This window comes from Hippocampus comes, unplaced genomic scaffold (assembly GCF_001891065.2).
Source record: "Hippocampus comes isolate QL1 unplaced genomic scaffold, H_comes_QL1_v1.1 scaffold261, whole genome shotgun sequence".
Lineage (NCBI taxonomy): Eukaryota > Metazoa > Chordata > Actinopteri > Syngnathiformes > Syngnathidae > Hippocampus > Hippocampus comes.
The window spans coordinates 7,126,083-7,150,478 of record NW_017805824.1 but is presented as its reverse complement, the minus strand read 5'-3'; the positions used below and the strand labels follow the sequence as shown (position 1 = coordinate 7,150,478).

General features: G+C 40.8%; 1 protein-coding gene and 1 long non-coding RNA gene across 14 annotated transcripts in view; both read left to right on the top strand.

Moving 5' to 3' along the window:
- Positions 1 to 1,442: 1,442 nt before the first annotated feature.
- On the top strand, positions 1,443 to 12,331 carry LOC109525787 (uncharacterized). Its single transcript, XR_002170206.1, has 4 exons — positions 1,443 to 1,638; positions 3,021 to 3,079; positions 3,928 to 4,043; positions 12,296 to 12,331. It is a non-coding gene; the product is annotated as an uncharacterized LOC109525787 (long non-coding RNA).
- Positions 12,332 to 15,454: 3,123 nt separating this feature from the next.
- neo1a (neogenin 1a) overlaps positions 15,455 to 24,396 on the top strand; it is a 159,815-nt gene continuing 150,873 nt past the window's right edge. For 2 of the 13 annotated variants that reach the window (XM_019886837.1, XM_019886836.1), the window contains exon 1: positions 15,455 to 16,134. In XM_019886837.1, the coding sequence (XP_019742396.1) occupies positions 16,041 to 16,134 (94 nt within the window). In that variant the 5' untranslated portion in view covers positions 15,455 to 16,040. The remainder of the gene's footprint in view (positions 16,135 to 24,396) is intronic. The other 11 variants (XM_019886840.1, XM_019886841.1, XM_019886838.1 and 8 more) reach the window with 8 other exon arrangements.

The following is a 24,396-nucleotide window of genomic DNA, read 5'->3' as shown; positions in this document are numbered from 1 at the left end:
CCTTACCCCAGGTAAAAATATCTAGAAATGCCAATGATCTGGACCAAGTGCAAACAACATGGCGGAAGGTTGTTAAAGGCAAGCGTACTGGTCGACCAAGGAAAACATCAAAGCCTCAAGACAGAAAACAGAAAATGCTTAGTAAAACAAATGGAAGGATTTTGGAGTCAACGTCTGTGACCGAACTGGAAGAAAGTACAAGTTCACGTTGACATCTTGGACATTTTTCTGATTCCATCATCTGAAAGGACATTAGGAGATGATGAAATCTTTTTTGGAGGTGATAATGCATCTAACCATGGAGTAAAAACTGTGAAATCATTCCTTGAAGAAAGACACCTACAAAGGTCAATGTCATGGCCTGCAAATATGGTCGTCCAGATCTTACTCCAAATGAGTTTTTTTGGTGGAAGTTGAAGAAAATGGTCCATGACAAGGATTGAACCTGCATAGCTGATCTGGGAAAATCATTCAGAGAAAGTTGGAGCCAGATTGAGGGAGAGTACTTTTTATCACTCATTTTTGTTATTTTGACTTCAAGATGGCGCCGCGTGAGTGGCTGCCTTTCCAGCAGCTCCTATATTTTGTTGTTCTACTTCTTCCATTCATAACTTTGCTGCTGTGAATTGGGAATTTCTCCATTGCGAGACTAATAAAGGTTTTCTTATCTTATCTTATCAGTTCATGCCTCTGAGACTGGTGTTATAAAAGCCAGAGGTGGTGCAACAAACATCCAGTGGTTTGTTGAAGAGTTCTTTTGTTGTTTTTCTCCCCCAATGATTCCATTTTTTTTTTCCTCAGAATTGAACGAATCCACATTTTTTTCCCTCTGCTACGTCTAAACAAGTAACTGTTCCAACCACATTTAAAAAAAAAAAATCTTTGGATTTCTTCTAGCCAGAAAGTTACCATTTGAAATGACACTAGTTTTGTCATGTTTATGATCTCCTTTTTTTTTTTTTTTCAGCAAAATTAATCAAGTCAACAAACATCCTCTGCGACTGGTGATTCCATAATTTCTGACAAGGGGTTGTATTTAAGTAACAAGAAAATCTCTTCAATAAGACAAGCCAATATGATTATTTAAGCCATGTGGGTGTTTTTTTGCTTTTTTTATTCAACCTGTGTTTGGTTGAAGCTAGTGAGAGTGATTTTTCTCACCACCGATCTCCCTGATTCAACATGTTCAATCAGCCGCACAATCATCTGACATGGCCAGATCAGTGCCAGCAATGCAGGATACACTGTGAAGACTGAGGCCACAGCCACACACTAACAAAGCCCAGTGAACCGGGTGGATTAAACCTTGAGCAGAAGTGCACACATGGTGGGTGGCCATCTGTTTCACTTCCTCCAGCTTCACCTGAGGCTTGATGACGTTCTTTCATTTACTTTATTATGTATTTCCAGCATTTTAGCACTTTTTCGATGCATACAACCAGGGTTGGGGAGTAACGGCGTTACACATTCCGGAATTAAAAAAAAAAAAAAAAATTGTAATCCATTAGCGTTACAGAATAAAATCACATCATCAGATTACAGGTATTCTTTTGGATTCTTTTACAGGATTCCATTTTGATGCGGGGGGAGAGAGAGCAAGAGACGCCCCAGTTGAGAAATACAGAAATCTGTTGGCCGGTAAGTTGACTGGTAAGTTGATAACTCGTCACAATATATTCAACAGACCCGCTGTTGGTCGTCTGATCTAAATGAGACAGGTCACTGGCTGGATATTTGATTGTTGGTTTTAGCGTGGTCAGTTTCAAACAGGACTCGAAGGGAAGGGATGGCGACTGTTTTGGATCATAGTCACTGCAGAACTTATTCATGTTAAATAACAATTACAAAGAAACGTGCCAAAATCATCCGGACTACATGTTACAATGATGAAGGGCTTCGAGCTTGCAGGCTAGACCGACGGCCCCAATTTGTAAGTACCGGTAAATACTTCTCTAATTCCCATCATGAATCACCCAAAACTTTACTATTTAAATGCCATATTACCAATATCATCCGCCAATTTTTTTCACCGGGAAGAAGGAAAATACAAACGTTTTTGTCACGTATCAATCACAGAATGTGTGTACCCCGTGAATTAATGAATTGGAGGGGTGTGGAGGGTGAGCCTGAAGCAGTGGGCCCTTTTCTACCTTTCATCAGTTTTTAAAAACACACGAGTCATGGTGAAATATTCCTGTGACAGCGGTGCACATATGATTCATAAATTTAAGATCCACGGTAATGTAGCCAACGTTCCTGGATGTGGCCGCAGGAGGAAAATTGATGACAATTTGAAGATACGGATAATACAAATGGAAACAAAAGTGCCCAGAACAACCTCCAAAGGAATTAAAGGTGAATGCTATGGTCAAGTTACATCATTGTCAGATGGCATCATTCGTCATTGTTTGAGCTAGCTAGAGTGGACTTCATGGAAGAAAGTATTGTCTGATTTTCATTGGGTTATTTTCATTTCGTTTTTATGTATACATTTTGTCCGTGCGTGTGTGTGTGTGTGTATGTGTGTGTGTGTGTGTGTGTGTGTGTGTGTGTGTGTGTGTGTGTGTGTGTGTGTGTGTGTGTGTGTGTGTGTGTATACTTACTAATGTTCTGGATGTATAACGTCAATAACAAGCCACAGAGGAATCCTGGAAATGCAGAGCAAGTCATCAAGGCTGATGTGTGCCGTTGATATACTGTATATTGTATATTCAAAAGTCTCCTCAAAAGCCAACCTTGACTTTAAAAGCATTATGCACAGTCCTTAAAAATGCAACACTGCTACAGTGCTGAAACACCTCTACAGTGGTTACAATTGCCATGGATTTACTTCATGATTGATACCCAATTTGAAAATAAGGTATACATAACCATCAATCACTGATGAATGCAACCTTGGCAACTCATGCTTATAGACCACATGCAGGATCTCTCTCTGGAGGGGATATTTTACAGGCATAATGAGTTAGAAACATCAGGGTAAACAAATCGACCTATTTTTTTTCTTCTTTATTTTGCAGGCAGACCTAATTACAGAGCACGGATAAATGACTATTGGAGAGGATGCAGGCATACAAAGGTAATGCAATGTAATGGGTCATCAGGAGTTAATGCTTTATTGTGTGGTATGTTGCTATGGCATGTCGTGTTCTGTGCTGAGTTTGCCTCAGGATGTTTCAGGTCGTTTTAATTTCAAATCATTTTAGCTTCAATCAGAACATTGGTTTGTAACGCACTGATGGGAAAGAAATCACTCTGCCCTATCGGTGCTGCTACGAAAGCATTAACATGGAAACTACTAAGCCACTGATACGTCAGCAAGGGACTTTAAGCTCTATACACCAGGGGTTCCCAACCACCTGTCTGCGGACCGGTACCGGGCCTCGCCCATTTGGGAGCGGGCTGCACAGAGACAGACCTGCGAGCTGTGAGCAAATTGACTCCATAAAACGTGGCGGAAATGGGACTCTAGCCAATCTGAGTCCCTCTTCTAACATTGATTTGCAAGTTGATATAAACAGAATCCGCCAATAAATGAAAGAATAAGCAGTTAAACATCATCATCAAATTATCATCATTTGCTCAGTCACATTTGCAAGTAGCAATGATGCTAACGCCATTTGTCGGATTATAACTTAAAAAGTATTATGTTGGCATTATAAGGCATATTTCTTATTCCTGATTGGCCCATTTCTCAATAGTTCATTGTGTTATTTTATTATACATTTTTTTTGTACAGTAGAATAACAGTTTGAAATTTGTTGAAATAAACTACGTTAATAAAATGTTTAATTACTCGACAATTATCTTTTTTGTCAATACCACTGCTTTAAACTGGTAATTTAAAAGCAATGAAAACAATGGTTGCCAGTCTGCGAACATTATGTACTTGTCTCACTGGTCTTTTTTTCCCCCTATATTTTTAAGCGCTTTAAAAAGGACGGGGACGAAAGACGATTATTTTCCAAATAAGGACGGAGAGACGATTACAGAAGGGTGCCCAAGTCGTGGACAGAGGATGGAGGACGGACTGGCAAAATAGGGTAAAGTGCCCATCTTTAGCATGAACACTGCCAAGGTCAAAGAGAACTTGAGCAGATAATGTTTTTGGATTCTGATAAGTGTTGTGATTGGCCAAGGATGTAGGAAGAAAAGTCGAATGATGCAGCAGTGGGATGAGTGTAAAGTTATGCAGATATCACAATTTGGCCAAAAAAATGAAAAAAAAACAAACAATTTTGCTATATGGCTACAGATATCCAAAATACCCTTTATAAACGACTTATATGCAGTAAACAATATATTTTTAGCACATTTATATGATGGAGAGTAATCATTATTTAACAGAACAGACGACATACAAAGTGTATTTTTTTTTTCACAGTAAAGGCAGTTAATTATCATCTAATGATATTTGATTACAGTATTTTGGTTTTTGTTTAATTATGTTTTCAGCTAGCAAGGTTGAACTCATGCTAAAATACAACCTACAGTATTAATGCAGCATATCAGACAAAACTGCTATGTCTGCTATGTTTTAACTGACCATTGTTTTGGAGTTTGACACCGTCAGGCTCATTTATGGCGTAGTGGCACTTGTGTTGGTAAAAAACGGTCTAGATTGTCTGTAATGTGTACATTCCATTTTGCGTTGATTTGATTTACTGACCAGCACGAAAGCATTATTGCTTTTTTTTTCCCTATTTGAAAGCAACCTAATACCAAGTGTGCCTCAGTCAGGACAGGAAATTTGAATGGGGTTTTATTGCACTGAGAACATTCTTCATGTACTCTTCAGGTTGTAAGTATGCAGAAGTCAACATATAATTTCCAAAAAGTGTCATTATCTCATCATCAGTCCTCATCTTCATCACATGTGGCATAACTCAGGGAACCAAATATCATCTGAGATGCAATACACAGCAAAGCAGGATTTTGCAGTAACCGCCGTAACCCTTGAGATTCATCACTTCAGAAAATCCACCTTGTCAGATGAATCTGAGGCGAAGGGGAGGAGAAAAAAAAATTCCTAAACCGAACGTTCCCTTCACAGTAATCGTTTCAATCTGTTCTGCCAGAACAGATTGTGGTATTTTGCTTCCCTGTTGGCGGGCCCTTTACTCGTTGTCCTTCCCTGTCACGTGGCATCCCTATTTCCCATTCTTGCAAAATGGCATTTTTCCATTTCATTGTCAGACTGGACGGCATATACTCAATGAGGCCCGTCCACCGGTCACCTCCTATGATCATTCATCTTGGACAAACCATTACACAGCAACCTTGTGGCCACACATTCACGCTGAACTGTAAAATGGGCCAATAACAGAAAATGTGTGAGTAAAATTGGCCATAGACCATCAAAAAGACTCGATACCCTCTGCATTTGTGTCAGGCCAAAGAGATAAAAATGAAAAAAAGGCGCGGAACATTAGGTGCTACTTCATATTTTCGATTTACTGGAGATCCCTGGCTCTTTTTAAGGATTTGCAGTCCGTGTTGATTGATAGAGCCCATGTAAGTGGCCTTGGCAATTCCAGAAACAACAGTCAACCTCCTTTGGCAGGAAGAAAGCCCTTAACCACAAGAGCCGAGGCTGAAGGGGAAGGTGGGAGGTGAGCCAGAGGGAAGGCAGCCTGCGGTTGCACATCTTTGGAAGGCTTCATGTGTTGCCGAGACAGCCCCTTAAGTGACTTCAACTCATCTGAAAGATGCTCATTATGAGCGATAGAAAGACACCCTTTCATAGCAACGTGAATTACAAACCCAGCCCATCTGGAGCGAGAGAGCGAATGCAAGAAGTTGTCAAAATAGGAATGAAAAACTGATTGGGTTTGGAACAACACCGTACAAGTCATAACATACACCAGCCCTCATCACAATAACAGCAGGATGTTTAGAATTTTTATGTATCAACAAGGTTTGCCAAAATGTGTAAATATTTACTCATAAAGCACAGGAAAATGCAGGGGCCTCCACAGTTGGTCTCTTTAAACATATTTAAATGGCAGTAACTCAAAGCAGCCTCCATGGCAAATTCCACACCACATAGAGTATTCATTTTGAAGTCCATGTTTATACGCCACCATTTATAAGGCCAGTGTCTCCGTGCAGAGAGCGCCCTGCTGGGATGATAAGGATGCGTCCGCCTCCCCAAGATGAAGTCGAATGGAGAAGGAGGGGAATGTGGGCAGAGGACTCAAGGCGGCATTATTGAGCATTGTGGAATTCATTTAAAGAAGCCAGACAATTTAACAAATTACTTATTCCTTTCTCCCCATCATCACGCTTGTAAAATGTCTTTGCTCTTTCACGATCGCGCTTGAATGTACCTACTGCATATGGCCTTTGGAGTGCAAGGTCCCGTTCTTGACCATATTGAGCAAATGAGCCAGAGAAAGAATCGCTCACGCCTGCCTGTGAAATATGCACAGAAATGGCTCTGTTGCAGTGTGAAAAGATTTGGCCAACCAAGAACTGTTAGACTTAATAGCTTGGACTAGATATTCATTAAAAGGCACTGACATTTCAAGCACACCAGTAAACTGCGGTCACCATCAAGCTGCCAAGAAGTAATGTGGAAAAGAAAGGATGTCGCATTGGCCCAATCATATGATAGTCAAAGAACACCAATTTAATCCTCCTTGGGAAGCAATATAAAGTTTAATCACTGTAAAAAAGCCTCAAAGTATTCAGACACTGTAAACTTGGGTACTCATGCCACTTTCGGGCCCAATTTCCCTTTCCTGATCAAAGTCAACGAAGGCCCGATCGTTGAATGTCCATCCATCCATCCATGTGCTGACCCGCTTATCCTCACACGGGTCGCGGGGAATGCTGGAGCCTATCCCAGCCGTCTTCGGGAAGTACACCCTGAACTGGTTGCCAGCCAATCGCAGGGCACACATAGACGAACAACCACCAAGGGACAATTTAGAGTGTTCCATTAACCTGCAACGCATGTTTTTGGAATGTGGGAGGAAACCGAAGCATCCGGAGAAAACCCACGCAGGCACGGGGGGAACATGGACACAGAACAGCCAGAGCCAAAATCGAACCCTGTACCTCTGCACCGTGAGGCCGACGCGCTGACCAGTTGAACCACCGGGCTGCCATAGTTGAACGTGTCTAAGGAATTAGTCCGAAATGTTTTCGGGTGGTGTGCAGTGTGTTTAATTTTGTATTTTTATTATTTTTGTCAGTCTGCTCGGAAAACAATCAGGCCGGCAATCATAAATGTTACACCTGTTCAAGATATTTGATCAACACTCGGTTGAGCCGTGCTATGGACTTTGTGATTGTGTGTGAGACATAACAATAACCGATTTGGAAACAATCTGATGCTTGTGTTGTTGCCCGACACAATACAAGAGCATCTGTTTTTGTTCAGTGTTTGTATAACATGTCTCCCAAGGTATTCAGCCAAATAAGGGGAAGAGTTTGGCAACTCCAGTGTAGCTACCAGATAGGAGTTAGATTAAGTTCTTCTGTTTCTTCTTCTACAGCTCTTCTGTCTTCTTTGTATTTTCTGGCATCAATACAATGACAGACATCAGGTGTGGGTAAGAGACTTGCGACTGAGGTATGGTTACTTGTGTGTTGGTCGTCTTGAGTACGGCACACATTCTACAGTAAGAGCAGCAAGCCATTTGCGGATTGTTTTTTTTCTTCATCGTGTGGGGTCTCAAAAAATCAGAATGTGTATAACCTGCATAACTGGACGGGGCGATATCTCAAAAGTATGATTGAGTTCGATACACTCCGTGTTGATTATGTGTTCCATTTACCATGTAAATAAAGATGTATTTCGAGCAGTGTGCGGACAACTTTCTATAGTATGATATAATAGTGGTGATGATGGTAATTGTTTTGTAACATTTATTTTGTTCATTTACTACCATTGTTGTTAGGGGGATGCTAAAAGTATTCAGTTTGCTGGACGCTGCATTGTTTCAGCGACGCCCTGAGAAGTGCTGTGTGCTGGAGAGCTGTGCCCATGTCTGAGAGCATGTGTCTGTGACTGTGTTCTGGAATACACGTCCAGTATGTTTTGTGCAGTGTGTGAATTTTTTCCAGGAAGACGTGCCACTGCGGCCATCTTTACTGTGGAGTATGGACCGTTTTCAGGCGGACATTTTTAAGGTTAACCTTTGTGATTTCATATGGGTGGGACATTTTTAAGGAGAACTGAATTTCTCTGAACAAATTATAGACAAGGAAAATGTTCGTCAGAAGTTGTGTGGGGGAGTTAAACTGGGCTCATGCGAGGATGAGACAAGTCTGTAAATTAAAGTTATGACACTTAACCTCAGTGGTAGACAGACGTTGGGCTGCAGAAAATAAACCACTTACATTAAACACATCACATTCACAGCGGTCTACACCCCTGCGTTGAATATTGCTGTCCCGTTGACTCACTTCATCGTTGATTGAGCTTCAAGCTGCTCTTTTGTGCTTCGTGGCTGAGGATCAAAAGGGTTTCTACACCATTTTAGGGGTGCCCCTCAATGGAATCCCAGCACCTCGAAAATTGTTGTAAGAATCATCATTATTATTTATTAAATTATGTCCTTTTTAAATGAGTTAGAAAAGCGCATAGCCATACAGTACTTGGTTGAGAAAAAAATATTTTTACAACAAAAATACAGCACCACCTTTGTCTCAAAAATGGTTTGTTCCATCCAATGCCTCCGACCTCTTATCGACTGGGCACTGACCATGCTATCTGCACAGAGCAATACACTGCCTTCCATTGATGCACTGTACAACCAATCGATCACCGTGCCACCTGATATATATATATAGAGAGAGAGAGAGAGAGAGAGAGAGAGAGAGAGAGAGAGAGAGAGAGAGATAGATAGATATACAAATACTGTAACAGGCTATGAACTGAAAAGTACTGTCAAAGAATTTGATCTGAGGAATTCGAATGTGCATTACTTAATTGGCATGTGAATATGAGTTGACTTTCACTGGCAACTCCACCATGGAATACTCTATTATATTGCCTCTTTATAAAGAGAAAATCATGCAGTAGAGCAGTTTTGCGTCATGCTAGAATGGATGTCTAATGTTTTAAAAAATTTTTTTAAACAATCCTTTTTATCAAGCTTTCACATAGTACATATAGAGGTCACATATTCATGTACAAGCACATAAAAAGCATTACAGTACATAAAAGAATGCCCCCCCACCCCCATTTACCTGAGAAGAATAGGAGACACTCGACTGAATAGAGGAACTAAATAAGGGACAAGGAATTAAACATATGTTGGAAATATAATAACAGTGAAATGATTATGATATATACATTATGTACTGTCACGTTGCTTAAAATGATGGAACAAAATTGACCACACCACTCATCAAGTAGCCATAGGTTTGAGTCCATTCAAGTGTGTCAGCATTTGATTCCATACAGAGAAGAATCTATCCCGAGATCCCCTGAGCGATTATTTTATCTTTTCCAATTTGATAAACTGCATGAGGGCCCTCACCCACGTAAATGGTTTTGGTGGCCGTTTAGATTTCCAATGGAGCAGTATCCTTCTATGTGCAAGTAATGTCGTAAAGGCAATTATGTTCCTGTGACTTTTACTAAATGTAGGGTCATTCCCATCGGCTACACCAAGTATGGCCATTGCTGAAGTGGGTTGTAAATTGGTGCGCAGTGCCTCGGTTAGTGTGGAAAAAAAATCATAGACCAGTACGAAGTTAGTGCTGGACACGACCAGAGCATGTGAGTCAAATTGGCAGGGCTGGTTTGACACCAATCACAACTTGCATCCATATTTTTTCCAGTCTTGCTTTAGAAAAGTGACTGCGGTCCAAGACCTTAAATTGTCGTACGCGTATTTTTGCACATGAAGCACTCTCGTTCACCATCCGCCGCACCGTGTTCCATATTTCCTCCAAACTCATTCCTTTGTTCTCACAGCCTCTTTAAATCTTTTGAACAGATACAACTTTGAGTGAGGATATGCAGTCTTTAACTCTTGAAAATAGTTTCTTTGGGTCCAACGAGCCATCCAGTTATTTGTCTAATTTATGGAAATAGTGTTTAAGAGTCTCTGGATGTTGGTGAATGAGTGTCGTCCAAGGATAAAACCAGTTTGGTCCACAGAAATCACATCGCGTATTGTATTTTCTCGGCGCAACGCGAAAGCGGTAGCCAAAATGTTCATATTGCTATTTAAAAGGGATACAGGCTGGTACGAGCCACATTCAGTTTTGATTTTATCTTGCTTTAGCAAAAGAATAATTGTGACCCTCGGAGAGAGAGTCATGAAACATGTCAAGCAAAACTGCAGATACTTTTGTTTCAAATTTCTTAAAGAACTCAATTAGGCCAGGTGTTTTGTGACTTTTTTAATGACTTTATTGCCTTGGTGAGTTCGTCCAGTTTCAATGGAAGCTCAGACCCAGCTCTTGCGTCATGCTTATTTTTGGGGCCTCGATATATATATATAGAGAGAGAGAGAGAGAGAGAGAGAGAGAGAGAGAGAGAGAGAGAGAGAGAGATAGATAGATATACAAATACTGTAACAGGCTATGAACTGAAAAGTACTGTCAAAGAATTTGATCTGAGGAATTCGAATGTGCATTACTTAATTGGCATGTGAATATGAGTTGACTTTCACTGGCAACTCCACCATGGAATACTCTATTATATTGCCTCTTTATAAAGAGAAAATCATGCAGTAGAGCAGTTTTGCGTCATGCTAGAATGGATGTCTAATGTTTTAAAAAATTTTTTTAAACAATCCTTTTTATCAAGCTTTCACATAGTACATATAGAGGTCACATATTCATGTACAAGCACATAAAAAGCATTACAGTACATAAAAGAATGCCCCCCCACCCCCATTTACCTGAGAAGAATAGGAGACACTCGACTGAATAGAGGAACTAAATAAGGGACAAGGAATTAAACATATGTTGGAAATATAATAACAGTGAAATGATTATGATATATACATTATGTACTGTCACGTTGCTTAAAATGATGGAACAAAATTGACCACACCACTCATCAAGTAGCCATAGGTTTGAGTCCATTCAAGTGTGTCAGCATTTGATTCCATACAGAGAAGAATCTATCCCGAGATCCCCTGAGCGATTATTTTATCTTTTCCAATTTGATAAACTGCATGAGGGCCCTCACCCACGTAAATGGTTTTGGTGGCCGTTTAGATTTCCAATGGAGCAGTATCCTTCTATGTGCAAGTAATGTCGTAAAGGCAATTATGTTCCTGTGACTTTTACTAAATGTAGGGTCATTCCCATCGGCTACACCAAGTATGGCCATTGCTGAAGTGGGTTGTAAATTGGTGCGCAGTGCCTCGGTTAGTGTGGAAAAAAAATCATAGACCAGTACGAAGTTAGTGCTGGACACGACCAGAGCATGTGAGTCAAATTGGCAGGGCTGGTTTGACACCAATCACAACTTGCATCCATATTTTTTCAGTCTTGCTTTAAAAAAGTGACTGCGGTCCAAGACCTTAAATTGTCGTACGCGTATTTTTGCACATGAAGCACTCGTTCACCACATCCGCCGCACCGTGTTCCATATTTCCTCCAAACTCATTCCTTTGTTCTCACAGCCTCTTTAAATCTTTTGAACAGATACAACTTTGAGTGAGGATATGCAGTCTTTAACTCTTGAAAATAGTTTCTTTGGGTCCAACGAGCCATCCAGTTATTTGTCTAATTTATGGAAATAGTGTTTAAGAGTCTCTGGATGTTGGTGAATGAGTGTCGTCCAAGGATAAAACCAGTTTGGTCCACAGAAATCACATCGCGTATTGTATTTTCTCGGCGCAACGCGAAAGCGGTAGCCAAAATGTTCATATTGCTATTTAAAAGGGATACAGGCTGGGACGAGCCACATTCAGTTTTGATTTTATCTTGCTTTAGCCAAAGAATAATAATTGTGACCCTCGGAGAGAGAGTCATGAAACATGTCAAGCAAAACTGCAGATACTTTTGTTTCAAATTTCTTAAAGAACTCAATTAGGCCAGGTGTTTTGTGACTTTTTTAATGACTTTATTGCCTTGGTGAGTTCGTCCAGTTTCAATGGAAGCTCAGACCCAGCTCTTGCGTCATGCTTATTTTTGGGGCCTCGAGCTCGTTTACCTGCCAGTTGAGTAGAGGCACCTGTAGGTCAAGACAAACTGTGGCAGGATTTACCTTCTGTACCTGGTTTTGACACCACTGTCAAAAGGAGGATTTGCATTCTGGCTGTCGATATTGAAATCCATCCTTCCATCCATTCTCACCACCGCTTATCCTGAACAGGGTTGCAGGAGGGTGCTGGAACCTATCCCAGCTGACTTCGGGCGGAAGGCAGACTATACCCTGAACTGGTCGACGTTCAGTCACAGGGCACAAATAGAGGCAAACAGCCAGTCACAGCCACATCCACACCGTCTCTGAGTGTGAACCGATCCCGCGCTACTCGCTCACAAGACAGGCGAGTCCACCACTGTAATTTCCATCCAGCGATTCTGATATTGAAATTATATTGTTGACAAAAATCCATTCATGATTGTTGTTTACAAAGTATAACGTACTTTAAAATGATCAGTCTTCCCAAACGCAAAAATTCTGTTTTTCACCGATATATTTCTGTAGTCATGACTTTACTCAAGAAACGTCCATGAGAATTTCACCTTAAGCCTTCAAGCCTTAAACGTAAACCTGGACATATGTATGGTACAGTATGTCGATCATGGTTTGCTATCCTGTATGCAGCTCCCCCTTCACAGCAATTGCATAGGGAGTACAGAATGTGAAATTCTGTTGGGTTCATGACATATTATGATGCACGATCATTCCAAGGCATTTTCTCTATTGATTTAATGTTGTTGGAACAAAGGAAGGGTATTGATTTCATGGTCAATTACGCTCGTAATTATTTTTGGACCCTGTTTACAGTATTCATTGTAAATGGATCTTAAATTTTATTCTTGGTGAATCATTTGTCTGATGTGTTTCTTATGTCACTATCCTGAGAGTATCAGCTCCAACAATATGTAAACAATGCTTCTGGTTTGTAACTCCGTTATGTAAGAGTATGAAATGCTGAATTGAGATTATTTCGTCCAAGAAGCTCAAAATCAACAAAAAAGTCATGTGGACGGAATACTTGAAACAAGGAATAGCTGATGACAGGAGAGGATTACACTTAATTTTGATTTGATGTTATTATGTATCATTTCCAAAAGTTCTACTAAAAATGAAGTACCTGTCTTAACAAGCATCCATCCATTTTCTTTCATGCTTATCCTCACCAAGGTCACGGGTGAGCCGGGGTCTATGCTACTGTAGCTGGAAACTCTGGACTGGTCGTCAGTCATTCACAGGTCTTTACCAAATATAACTTTCAAACATGAACTATGAAAACAAAGCTTTGAAATTTATTCCACTTGCTAACTCACCAAGAAATATGAATAGAAATCATGATTTGTCTTTTCTTTGTGAGTGGTATATTTCCAAAAAAGTAAAATCTTGATCAATATGTGCATATGCATATATAGTTGTAGTAACATTAACATGACAGGACTTCATGAAGTTCCTCATTTTGTTGATTCTTTTCTTGGTGCATTTGTTATTTTCCTCTTTTTTTGACAACCTTGTGCATTAACTGAAAAGCATGGTGCGACTTACAGATGAAACACTGAATCATTCATAGCTTTGTTCTGCTAAGCTACTAAAATGTGTAGCAGGTTCTGCTCAAGTTACACAAAATGCCTTAAATCTATTGGACATAAATCATAATTGTAGACAAACACAAGAGGATGAAGCCATTTTTAAATGGCATGTTTTAATGTAGATACCCATGTGTATATAATGCCAAAAACATGCCTGACCTAAAATGTGAGCCATGACGCAGACCAATGTAATTAACGAAACAGAGGGTCGACTCATGCACATGCTGAGTATGTTGTGAGATTTTCATACCAGCGGGGGGAGCTCTTCTATATTTTGTTTAGTTTGTTTTACTTTGTTTTCCATCCTGATGCAGGCTTGACACTGACTTGGCCTGTTTTTCCTCATTCTTTTCACACTTCAGCCAAATGACAAGAAAAGGGTGGCTTCTCCTTGCATTCATAACCTCACTGTCACTTTTAGCGTCTTTTTCATTCCTTGCCAAAATACAATACACTCTGCCCCAGGGAGCATTTTAGCAACTTTATCTGACGCTGAGGTGACTACTTTTACTACTTGAGCCTTTCTTCAGATTTCCAGCCACCATGCAATGTCATCTGTTGAGTCAAGTTACAGATGTGAAAATAAGGCCTTGATATTTCAAGAACTAAACCATATGATATTGTAATTATATGACAGGGGCTTTTGGTATGTTTTATATATCATAATAGAACTTGTGTAACTATGACAATGATGATATGTGAAATAAGCACATGTTTCTCAGTGAAATGATTAACTCTCACATTTTTTTAACAGTTTGAGAGACTGGGTGTGAGTTGTGGCAGCTCTTGAATGAATTTGCATCCTGTTACCGCTTTGGGGAGAAAGCGACTGAAGAGCCTGAGTGACTGTGTCAAATTTTGCCTACATACAAGCACATTACAATATGGTTGTCATAATTGACTTTACTGTAAAATGTATTGTACATGCATGTCCTGGCTACTGTGATTTTGACCAGGCACCTTGGAAGCACTATACTTATTGCACCTCAGGTTTTGTGGAATGTTACATATTTGGTTTGCAGATGTTTGTTCATCCATTAGTTGCTAGTACACATTTTTAAATGGTATCTTTAGCTTGGGCGGCATGGTAGTAGACTGCGTAGCACGACCGCTTCACACTGCGGAAGTCATTGGTTGGAATCCGGCCCCGGCCGTCCTGTGTGGCGTTTACATGTTCTTCCCGTGCCTGTGTGGGTTTTCTCTGGATACTCTGGTTTCCTCCTGCATTCAAAAATCATCCATGGTAGATTAATGGAACCCTCGAAATTGGCCCTAAGTGTAATTGTGAGTGGGAATGTTTTTTTTTTTTTTAATATCTGTGTGTGCCCTCTGGCAACCAACTCAGGGTGTACCCCACCCAGTGCCAAAGACAGCTAGGATAGGCTCCAGCCTACCTGTGACCTCAGGGAGGATAAGTGGATCAGATAATGGATAGATGGTACCTTCAGCTTAGTTTTTTTTGTAACATACACAATTATTTTGACCTTCCTTTATCTTGGATTCGCCAAATACAATCTTACAAAAAAAAAACCAAATAGGCCTACTAGAACTAATTTAAACAACACTAAAACGAAGGATGAAATAATTATTAAAACGGGTAAACCCGCAATAAAATAAAATAAATCGCATAACTAACTAAGTTTGGGAAAAAAAAGTCAAAACTAGCTTGAACTAAGAGGAAACAAATAACCGAAGGGCTCCTGAATTGAATTCCAAAAATATATCCTCACCACATTTTAGTGGTTGCCCGAACCAGCCGCCAGGATCCAAACTTTGGTGAAGCTCCACGTCCCGTTTTCCAGTGAGCCAGTGGGGTTCCGGCCCTACTCCTCCTCCTCGTCCTCCTCCTCCACCACCTCCTTCTCCTCGTTGCTCGCTCACGTCCCAACCGTGAGCGGCGAGTTGGCTGCGGCCGAGATTTCGCTCTCTCCAGGGTCTCAGTTCACCGTTTACTAGCCCCTTCTTGTTTTGTGCTCGCGGCCGACACTGGAGTGGAGAGGTCGACGTGTTGGACATCACTCGCCCGCTCTGCTCTTCTTTGCGCTGCGCCTTCGTAGTCATGGATTGATGAGTGTTTTTTCTTCCGACCTCAACCTCGATCAAGTTGCAAAAAGAGTGTGCATAACCTGCGACGCTCTCTTTCCCAGCTCCATGTTTTACCCAGACTCTTTTCTAAGTACCTGGCTCCCCGTGCGGTTTCGCGGTTTGCCCCTCTGAACTTTTTTTTTTTTAGATTATTATTGGCGAATTTTACGGATTTTTTTTCGAAAAGGATTTCGTTCAAAAGCCGGGATTCCTGAAAGCCTGCCAACATTTATTCGTGAAAAGTGATGGCCGAGCGGGGAGCTCTGTTGCTCCTCTCTCTCCTCTCCTGTCTCACCTTTCTGTGCACGGGGAGCACGGCGGCCAAGCATGTCGACAAAGGTACAAGTCTCGCTCGTTTTTTCTTTCTCGAAATGTCGCTGCGTTTGACCATCCCGAAATGTGGAAACTTTAATCGCAACACCCCGCGGAGAGAACACACAACGCTCAATATTGTCTGAGAAAAGCTGGTATGGCCGCTGGTTGTGTTGCGTTCAGGTCATGGAGCCTTTCACCATATAGGCAAGTTTAAAAGTAGACTTGTTTGACCCGTCACCATTCTACATTTGGATGCGATGTCTTCCAAATCCTCCACCTAATGTTATATTGTTTTGAATGTGGGATGCGAGCCAAACACGTGTTTTGTGTTCGTCAACGTGTTGCCCTCAATGGAAATAGTCACTTTCAAGAGAGGAAAGCGGAACCATCAGTCCAGTAGACATCTCATTACCTGGGTGTCAATACACGTTTAGCTGATGGATAAACACATTCGCAATTCATTAGCTTTTCACCATCAGTCCAACTGGTGGTGTTCTGTTGTGGGAAATGTCACTTAACACCCCCCCCCCCCATTGTCAGATATCAGAGCGCTATTGATTGCAGCCTGAGCTCGTGTCACATTTGGCAATCAGTTGCCATTTTGGGAATAATGACAGAAAATGCCTGTTTGGAGTCTATCACATACTGTACTCATCTTGACTGTGTTGTTGCAGCCGTTTGATCATGTGTTTGGAAAAAGTCTACAGGGCTTAGCCAAGGTTGTGTGTGAGAAAAGGCTGTTCATGTCTAAGGAATGGCTTGGTTTTGCTTCCTAAAGAAGAAATGCCTGGGATTGACGGGTCTCTGCTTTGCATATGGAGCCTGATGAAAGACCCTCTCCTCCATGTGGACCTCTGCAGTGGTGGAAAGGGAGATAGAGAGAGAGAGAGGAAAAAGGCCCCTCCTTGGTTCAGTAGGAGACCCATACAAAAGAGGGAGATGGGGGTAGGGTGAAACAGGCTGACTGTCTGGAAAGTAATAAAACCAGGAGATTAGGGGGACCAGGGAGTTCCTTTGGGAGGTTTGATTGATTCCAGAGAATTGGACTGGGACCCACACGCAGTGAAGGAATCTCACATTACTAATTATGGGGTAATTATCCTCACCTCCCCCCAAAAATCAGTGTATTCACAACACGTTCACTTGAAATTCTTACATAGTCACCAGATAATATCTTAAAGTTGGCAGAGCTGTAGTCAAATTTGTCCCCTTGGGTCAGGTACAGATTCAACGGATTGCCTCACTTTTAATGAATGTTCTGCTTAATCTGTTGAAATGTGGCTGCTATTCTTCCAACTCCTCCCTTTTCAATTCCCTGCAAATTGTAGTAACATTCCCCCTCAAAAGTTTGGCTTTTGTAAACAAGTTGCTGCTGGCAGTGTAAAATCCATTTAGGCCCTATCTTATCTCTGTAATCCTGCTGGGACTGACTTGTGTGCTGATCGTCTCCCAGCGGACAATGCAAATAACTTGCTGAAATGCGTAAACATTTGGCCACCCTCTTTGCTTTTACACAGCACTATGCAAAAGCACAAGGTCTTATTAACCCATAACACTTTAGATGTAACATGGCCCGCAGCCTTTTTAAACAACTGTTGTTTTCAGTGGCACACTGATGGTCTTCTCCAGCCTTTCCTGTTTTGGTTTTCAAAGTGAAGTGCTTTTAGATATTGTAGTGATTTTTTGTTTGTTTGCCAGTTCCTGTGTATAGACTGTAAAGGAAATTAAATATTTATGAATTCATGTCTCTTGTTTTCTTTAACCTTATGTAGCTGTGCTCAGGCAATAAGTGATGTATTTTAGTCAGCCCGGGTCTTCTTTTTGGACTCTACTGATGAGAAGACAGAATCGAAAGTTCGGGTGCGTCAAAGTATAACTTTGGGGTGTGCTGTATAAATTATATATTTAACCTAAGGTATGAATTTGCCCAAAGGGAGAGATTTGGACCCTTCCGGCCAATCATTGGAATGCATGTTCATTTCGTCTTTGTATCTCTCTTCATGCTCAATGTGACAAAAATGACCAACATTTATGGCCAATTCACAGAGAAAGTAGAAAAAGACCTCTGTGAAATAAAATATGTTTTCCGTATCCAATTTATTTTTGCAGCGCTGCTAAATGTTAGGGATCATCCATGTAAAGGAAATCACTGAAAGTAAAGTTGTTATGCCCACATCCCTTTTTTTTTTTTTTTTTTTTTTGCTGTTCGAATGGTTGTTGCACACTATTCTGCGGAACCTCTGCTACCATAACGTGGTTAACCATGATGTGGAGCTACGGAGGTAAAAATTCTCTTTGCATCCGGTGTCAACAGATCACACGCCACTGATGGCCGCCTCTGTGGCAGGGAAAAAGCAACATTTCTGTAATAGCGATATCACAAAGGAAGGACAAATAGGAGCCATGCTAAGTGCAAAGCTAAACATTCAGGCGTGAAACAGAAATAATTGCTTGGGTGATTTGGTACACTTGTCACATAGGTTGGGCTGTAACTGCGTTACAGCAGAGAGTTAGAGCATGCGACTTCGAACAGCAAAATAGCATGCAGGTTTATAAGTGACTTGAGAAAAAATAAAACATTAAGATGAAAAAAAAAAGTCAACTATTGTTCGTGCAGAAACGTCCATCCATTTTCAAAAACGCTTTTCCTGAACAGGGTTGCAGGAGGGTGCTGGAGCCTCTCCCAGCTCACTTTGGGCAAAAAGCAGACTACATGCTGAACTGGTCGCCAGTCAATCGCTGGGCACATAATGAGACAAACAACCATTCACACCCACATTCACACCGTCACTGAGTGCGAACTGATCCCGCGCTGCCCGGATACAAGTCAGGCAAGTGTACGACTACACCATCAGCGACACCGCACATAAACAATCCAATCCGTTTTATTAAGCAGTTATTTGTTATTTGACTGCCAGTGCTTAGTGTTCACCTTGACGTTTGAGGTATGATTAAGCTGACTGACTGAATGCCCTTGCTTTCTTTACTACGGTTAAAAACAGAATTGGCAGAGGTTAATTAATCCACGGAGACAGATTTTTGAATAAATTGTGGACAACTAAACTGAAAGACAACTATACAGTGTTTCTATTTACAATATCAGCAGTACTGTTTTTGTTTGCCCTATATTGCACCAGGGAGTGCTAACTTTGAATTGTGGCTTGAGCTTTGCATCATAAATGTTATCCTAATATTTATTTCATCATTATTTATTTGACCAATTTCCCTTCTGTAATGGACTGTTTCATCCTTTCAGAAACCAATCATTTATGAAGTTATTATGAATTAAAAAAATACGTTTGCACTTAATTTTGTTTCACGATATATACCGTTACCGTGAAGGGTTGCAATTGATACCCTGTTGTGAATTTTGGGCCATCTGACTCGGCCTTATGGTACTTAATTTTTGCACTGATTGAGTGATTGTATTTCTATTTATTTCAATGGGAACAGTTGGTTTGCGAGTGTTTCAGGTTATAAAAGGGCTCATAGAACCAATTAAATTGGTAATCTGTCACTTCACATTTTACACAGTGAAAAAAACCCAAATTGTTTTATGTTGCTCCAGCTTGCGCTTGGATCGGTGATTGGCAATCTTTTATTATTGTTATTATTATTATTATTAGTAGTAGTAGTAGTAATAGTATTGTATTTTTTTAAAATTGTGATTGGCCACAAAAATCCTGATCGTGTCAAGTTTGGGGGATAAAGTGTTGATCTCACGTCAGACTGTACTTTGCTCGCATCGTTCTCCAATGTGAGACCAACTCCTCTGAGAAATGGGACACTCCTTTGTTGTCGTGAATGCACCCAACCGATGGCGCCTGAAAAATACAGTCGGCATGAATCTCGTTAGACCATAAAAATTAATAAATTAGGGTCACTTTATCCTCAGTGTTTTTTTTTCTCTGAAAGCTCACATGATACGGGACATGGTGACTACTGACCAAAGGTATGACAGCTCATTAGGTTACAGCCACATGGCTCGCTCTGCAGCAGACCCAAGTATCACTCTGATTATTTTGCAGCTATGACAGTGACTAGCATGGCCATATGTTAATCAACCTGGTTTTAAATACTGTTTTGTTTTGTGGATTTTAAGACAAGATTTGACAAATATGGTTTGAGAGTGTCGTACGATTGACTCCATTGGGTAAAATGGCAATAACATGTCCAAGCAAAGCATCATGCAGTGGAACTTGCTGTCTATCATATTGAATATACTGTACACTACTGTTCAGTGATTTGTTTATGAGCTTCGAGTATGCATAAAGTCCTAATGATCTCTATCAAGAGATTTGGATAACTGTGTACTTTGCCAAGTGTTTTTGATCCATCGGCTCCACTAATGAATCCCCCTCCTCCACTGGACATTTTTTGGGCGGTCATAGTAGAGAGTGAACACTCTGTGCGGTGCTGCTCAGTGCTTTTGATGTAAGAGGTGGAGTAATGATGTCCCGTCCCCACTGTCGCAATGAAAACTAGATTGTACTGCCACTTTTGCAGCTACAAAGTCTGTGCTTAGAGGGCTTTGGTGGGGTGGTCAAAATGACATCAATTATTGAAATCATTTGTGCAAACTGTCACCGTTTAGAGCGGGTAATTGTTAAGGGACGACTGATCAATATCTGCTGAGTAGACGGCGTCACATCTGCTGGCGCGTCTGTTGGGGGTTAGATGGGGCTGTGTGGTATGATCCAAATTAAACTTTCAGTTGCCTATTGTGGCACAGTAAAAAGACCATCGGCGTTTAGTTCATCCAACAATGCGCTTCTGTTGACTAATTTGCTCGTAATTCAATCTGGTTAAAAACGTTGCGTTGCAGGGTTTGTACATATTGTTGTTCAGCTTCAGCCAAGGCCTCAATTATTTGCACAGTGGAAATAATGGACCTTTCAAGATTTCCCATGCTCCCATTTTTCTGCATAGCAGAATTAGTGTGTATCTGCTGTTTGTTTTTGAATACTTGAGCACACATTTGACATACAAACCCGATTCCAATGGAGTCGGAATGTTGTGTTAATATAAAAATGTTCAACCTATATTTAATTGAATACCAAAAAGAGACAACATATTTAATGTTCAAACTGATAAACTGTTTTTTTTTTAAAATGAAATCATTATTAATTGGTAAAAAGTTGGAACAGGTGGCAAAAAAGAATGAGAAAGTTGAGGAATCCTCATCAAACACCTGTTTGCAACATCCGACAGGTGTGCAGGCTAATTGGAAACAGGTGCGTGCCATGATTGCATATAAAAGGAGCTTCCCTGAATTGCTCAGTTATTCACAAGCAAAGATGAGGCGAGGTACACCTCTTTGTGAACAACTGCAAGAGAAAAATAGAACACTTTAAAGACAACGATCCTCATCATGCACTTGCATAGGAGTTTAGGGATTCCATCATCAACAGTCCATAATATAAAAGTTTCAGAGAATCTGGAGAAATCACTGCATGTAAGCATCAAGGCTGACACCAACATCGAATGTCTGTGACATTCCATCCCTCAGGCGGCAATGGATCAAAATGCGACATCAATGCAAAAAGGATGTCACCACATGTGCTCAGGAGCACTTCAGAAAAACAATGTCACTAAGTACAGTTTGGCGCTACAGCAGTAAGTACAACTTAAAGTTCTACGACGCAAAGCAAAAGCCAGCGTCCGTGATGGCATGGGGCTGTGTTAGTCTAATGCCAATGGCATGGGTAACTCACGCATCTGTGAAGGCACATACCGGTTTTGGAGAAACATATGCTGCCATCCAAGCAATGTCTTTTTCATGAACCTACAAAGTATTGTATGCAGTGAAACTCCTCTACAACGAAATCATGTTTGCAGCAAGACATTTTTCACGACAGCAAATTTATCTCAGATGTAAACACACACACACACACACACACACACACACAAACATATGTGTACTCTATTTTTATTCCAATAGTGCATAAGTATGAGCATACACTTATTTGACACTTCATACAGCCGGCGTAGAAAGAAAAAAAGGGAAAGAAATTGCGAAATTTACGATCAGCATTCACTTTCACTTACATCAATTTCTTGCGTAATGTCTTTTACTTTGCTTCCTCCATCTTTCATTTTTATTACTTTTACCTGTCTTCAAGTGTTAAAGCTTTTCTTTTATTCAAACCTTGGTCTACAAAGGTCCGTTTTTATACCAAATTTAGCAATGCAAGGTTCGTGCCGCGTCCGAAACTAACAATAACTAATCCTTTCTGTACTACTGCGCATGTGTAAGCCACTGTGGTGTTTGGTGTTGCCGTTTCCAAGCTAAGCAGTAGGAGTCGCTGTAGGCTGAGGTTGAATTTTGTGGAAGGCTTGTTTTCGTTGTAGTGAATCTCGTTGCGAGGCAAGGACAGAGAAAAAGTTTTCGTATTATGCAACAGGGGGATTTTTCATTGTAGGGGGAGCAGAAAAGTGGGAATGGTTTTAATGCATGATGTTTTTACACTAGGGGTATTTTCGCCCATGTAGGTTTCGTTGTAGAGGAGTTTCACTGTCTGTGGTGCTTTTCTTTATTTTTTATTCTCTCTCTCAAATGGCCACTGGTCCGCTGAGCTGTAGTTGGCGACCACTGCTCCACTCAGCATTAAGTTTTAAATATGAATTGTCCAAACATGAAATCAGAGAGCATAAAAGAGAAATGTGTGCTGCTCTTCACGCCAACATTTTGTGGGAAAAAAAAAAAAAAAAAAAACTCTTAAATCATTTTTGTATTTTAAATAAGACTACGGATCTCAACAGCTGTAAGAATCAATTTCAAATAGCTGAACCGATTTAAGAATTATTTATTTCTACGTGTATAACCATTGTATTTAATAACCTTCATTGCCTAATATTATATTAGCCTGTGACCATTTCAGGGTGTAGCCCACCATTGTCTCTGTTTGCTCTTTCAAGATAACAAGGAGGTGAGCAAGGAGCTTGCGAAAAGCTGAACTGTTGGAGGTTTCAAAGTTTCTGAGTTTTTTCCAGACTTCATTGGAACCCGAAGATTCCTACATGTTTCACGTTCTTGTAATATGTCTACTTGGAGACCTCAGTCTTTCGTTCACCTGTTTCTCAAATGCATTACTTTTTAATTGTCTGTGTGTGCTGTGCTACGCTGCTGTTGTGCTTACCAAGCTTTCTTGTTTTGCTGTGATTGAGTAATGGTGAGGCTTAATGACTTCTGGGAGAGAAGAGCCTTCCTTGGAGCTGACACGTGGCAGCAGAACAAACAAAACACACTCAAAGAGGAGTTTGAAATCAGGAGTTTGAACGGATGGAACCAGTTTTATTTTGACATTCTTAAGTGTTTGTTGATATTTGTTTCCTTACCGAGTAGGAATAGGTATTGTAGCTGATTGCACGAGGTTAACTACCGGTAATTGTGTCTTGAAGAAAATTAGGCAAAATAGCACAACTTGCTTCCAATGAGCAGTGATGCCAGAAGTTAGTCTCAAATAGATCACATCCATATCACAAGCATTTATGTCTCAGTAGGTTGGCAACACTTGCCCAGATCATCATTTCATTGTGAGCTAAAACTGCAAATAAGGTACCTGTAATTTATAGTTAATGTAATAGTGAGCAGAGTCTCCATCCTGGCAGCCAAGGAGGTCACAAATTATGGCAGTTTAACTGATTAATAACCTTTGTTTGATTGCACCTTACCTGGTGTGCCAGCATCCTGCAGCTCTCAGGCATTAATTTATTCTCTGCTGTCTTTTTGGAGGACATCCAGCTTGTGATGAATTCACCTGAAAATCTTCTCAAGGCGCAATTTTGTGATTATAGTGCAGCTGTTAACTAGCTTGCGCTTCCAAGAGCAATGCAAGAATGAAACAGCATTCCCGATGGAGTGATTTAGGGAACTAATTGATGCCGTACCCATCAAAAGCGCAACATAGATTTCAAATGTTCAGTCATTTGTCAGCTCATCTGCAATGTGGTGGAGTGTGTTTATATGGGAGCCTGCATTCACGCTCATTCAGTGCAGTTATCAACTATGTTACACAAAGAACTTTTCAGGCTTCAGTCGGTCAAAGCAGCTCTTCATGTGATGGAAGGGTGTGGAGGCTCTCAGTCACAGAGAGTCGATTGTGGGTGCCGCTTAATCTAGCTGGCTGCCATCGTCTTGTGCCCGGCCTGTGGCTTTTGGCAACTTGAGACATGGATGGCTTTTTATACAAACCAGTGTTCCACACACATCTGGGCTTGAACAGAAGTTCTCCCCTTGATTTGAAGCCCCCCCCCCCTAAAAAAACAAACAAACAAATATATATA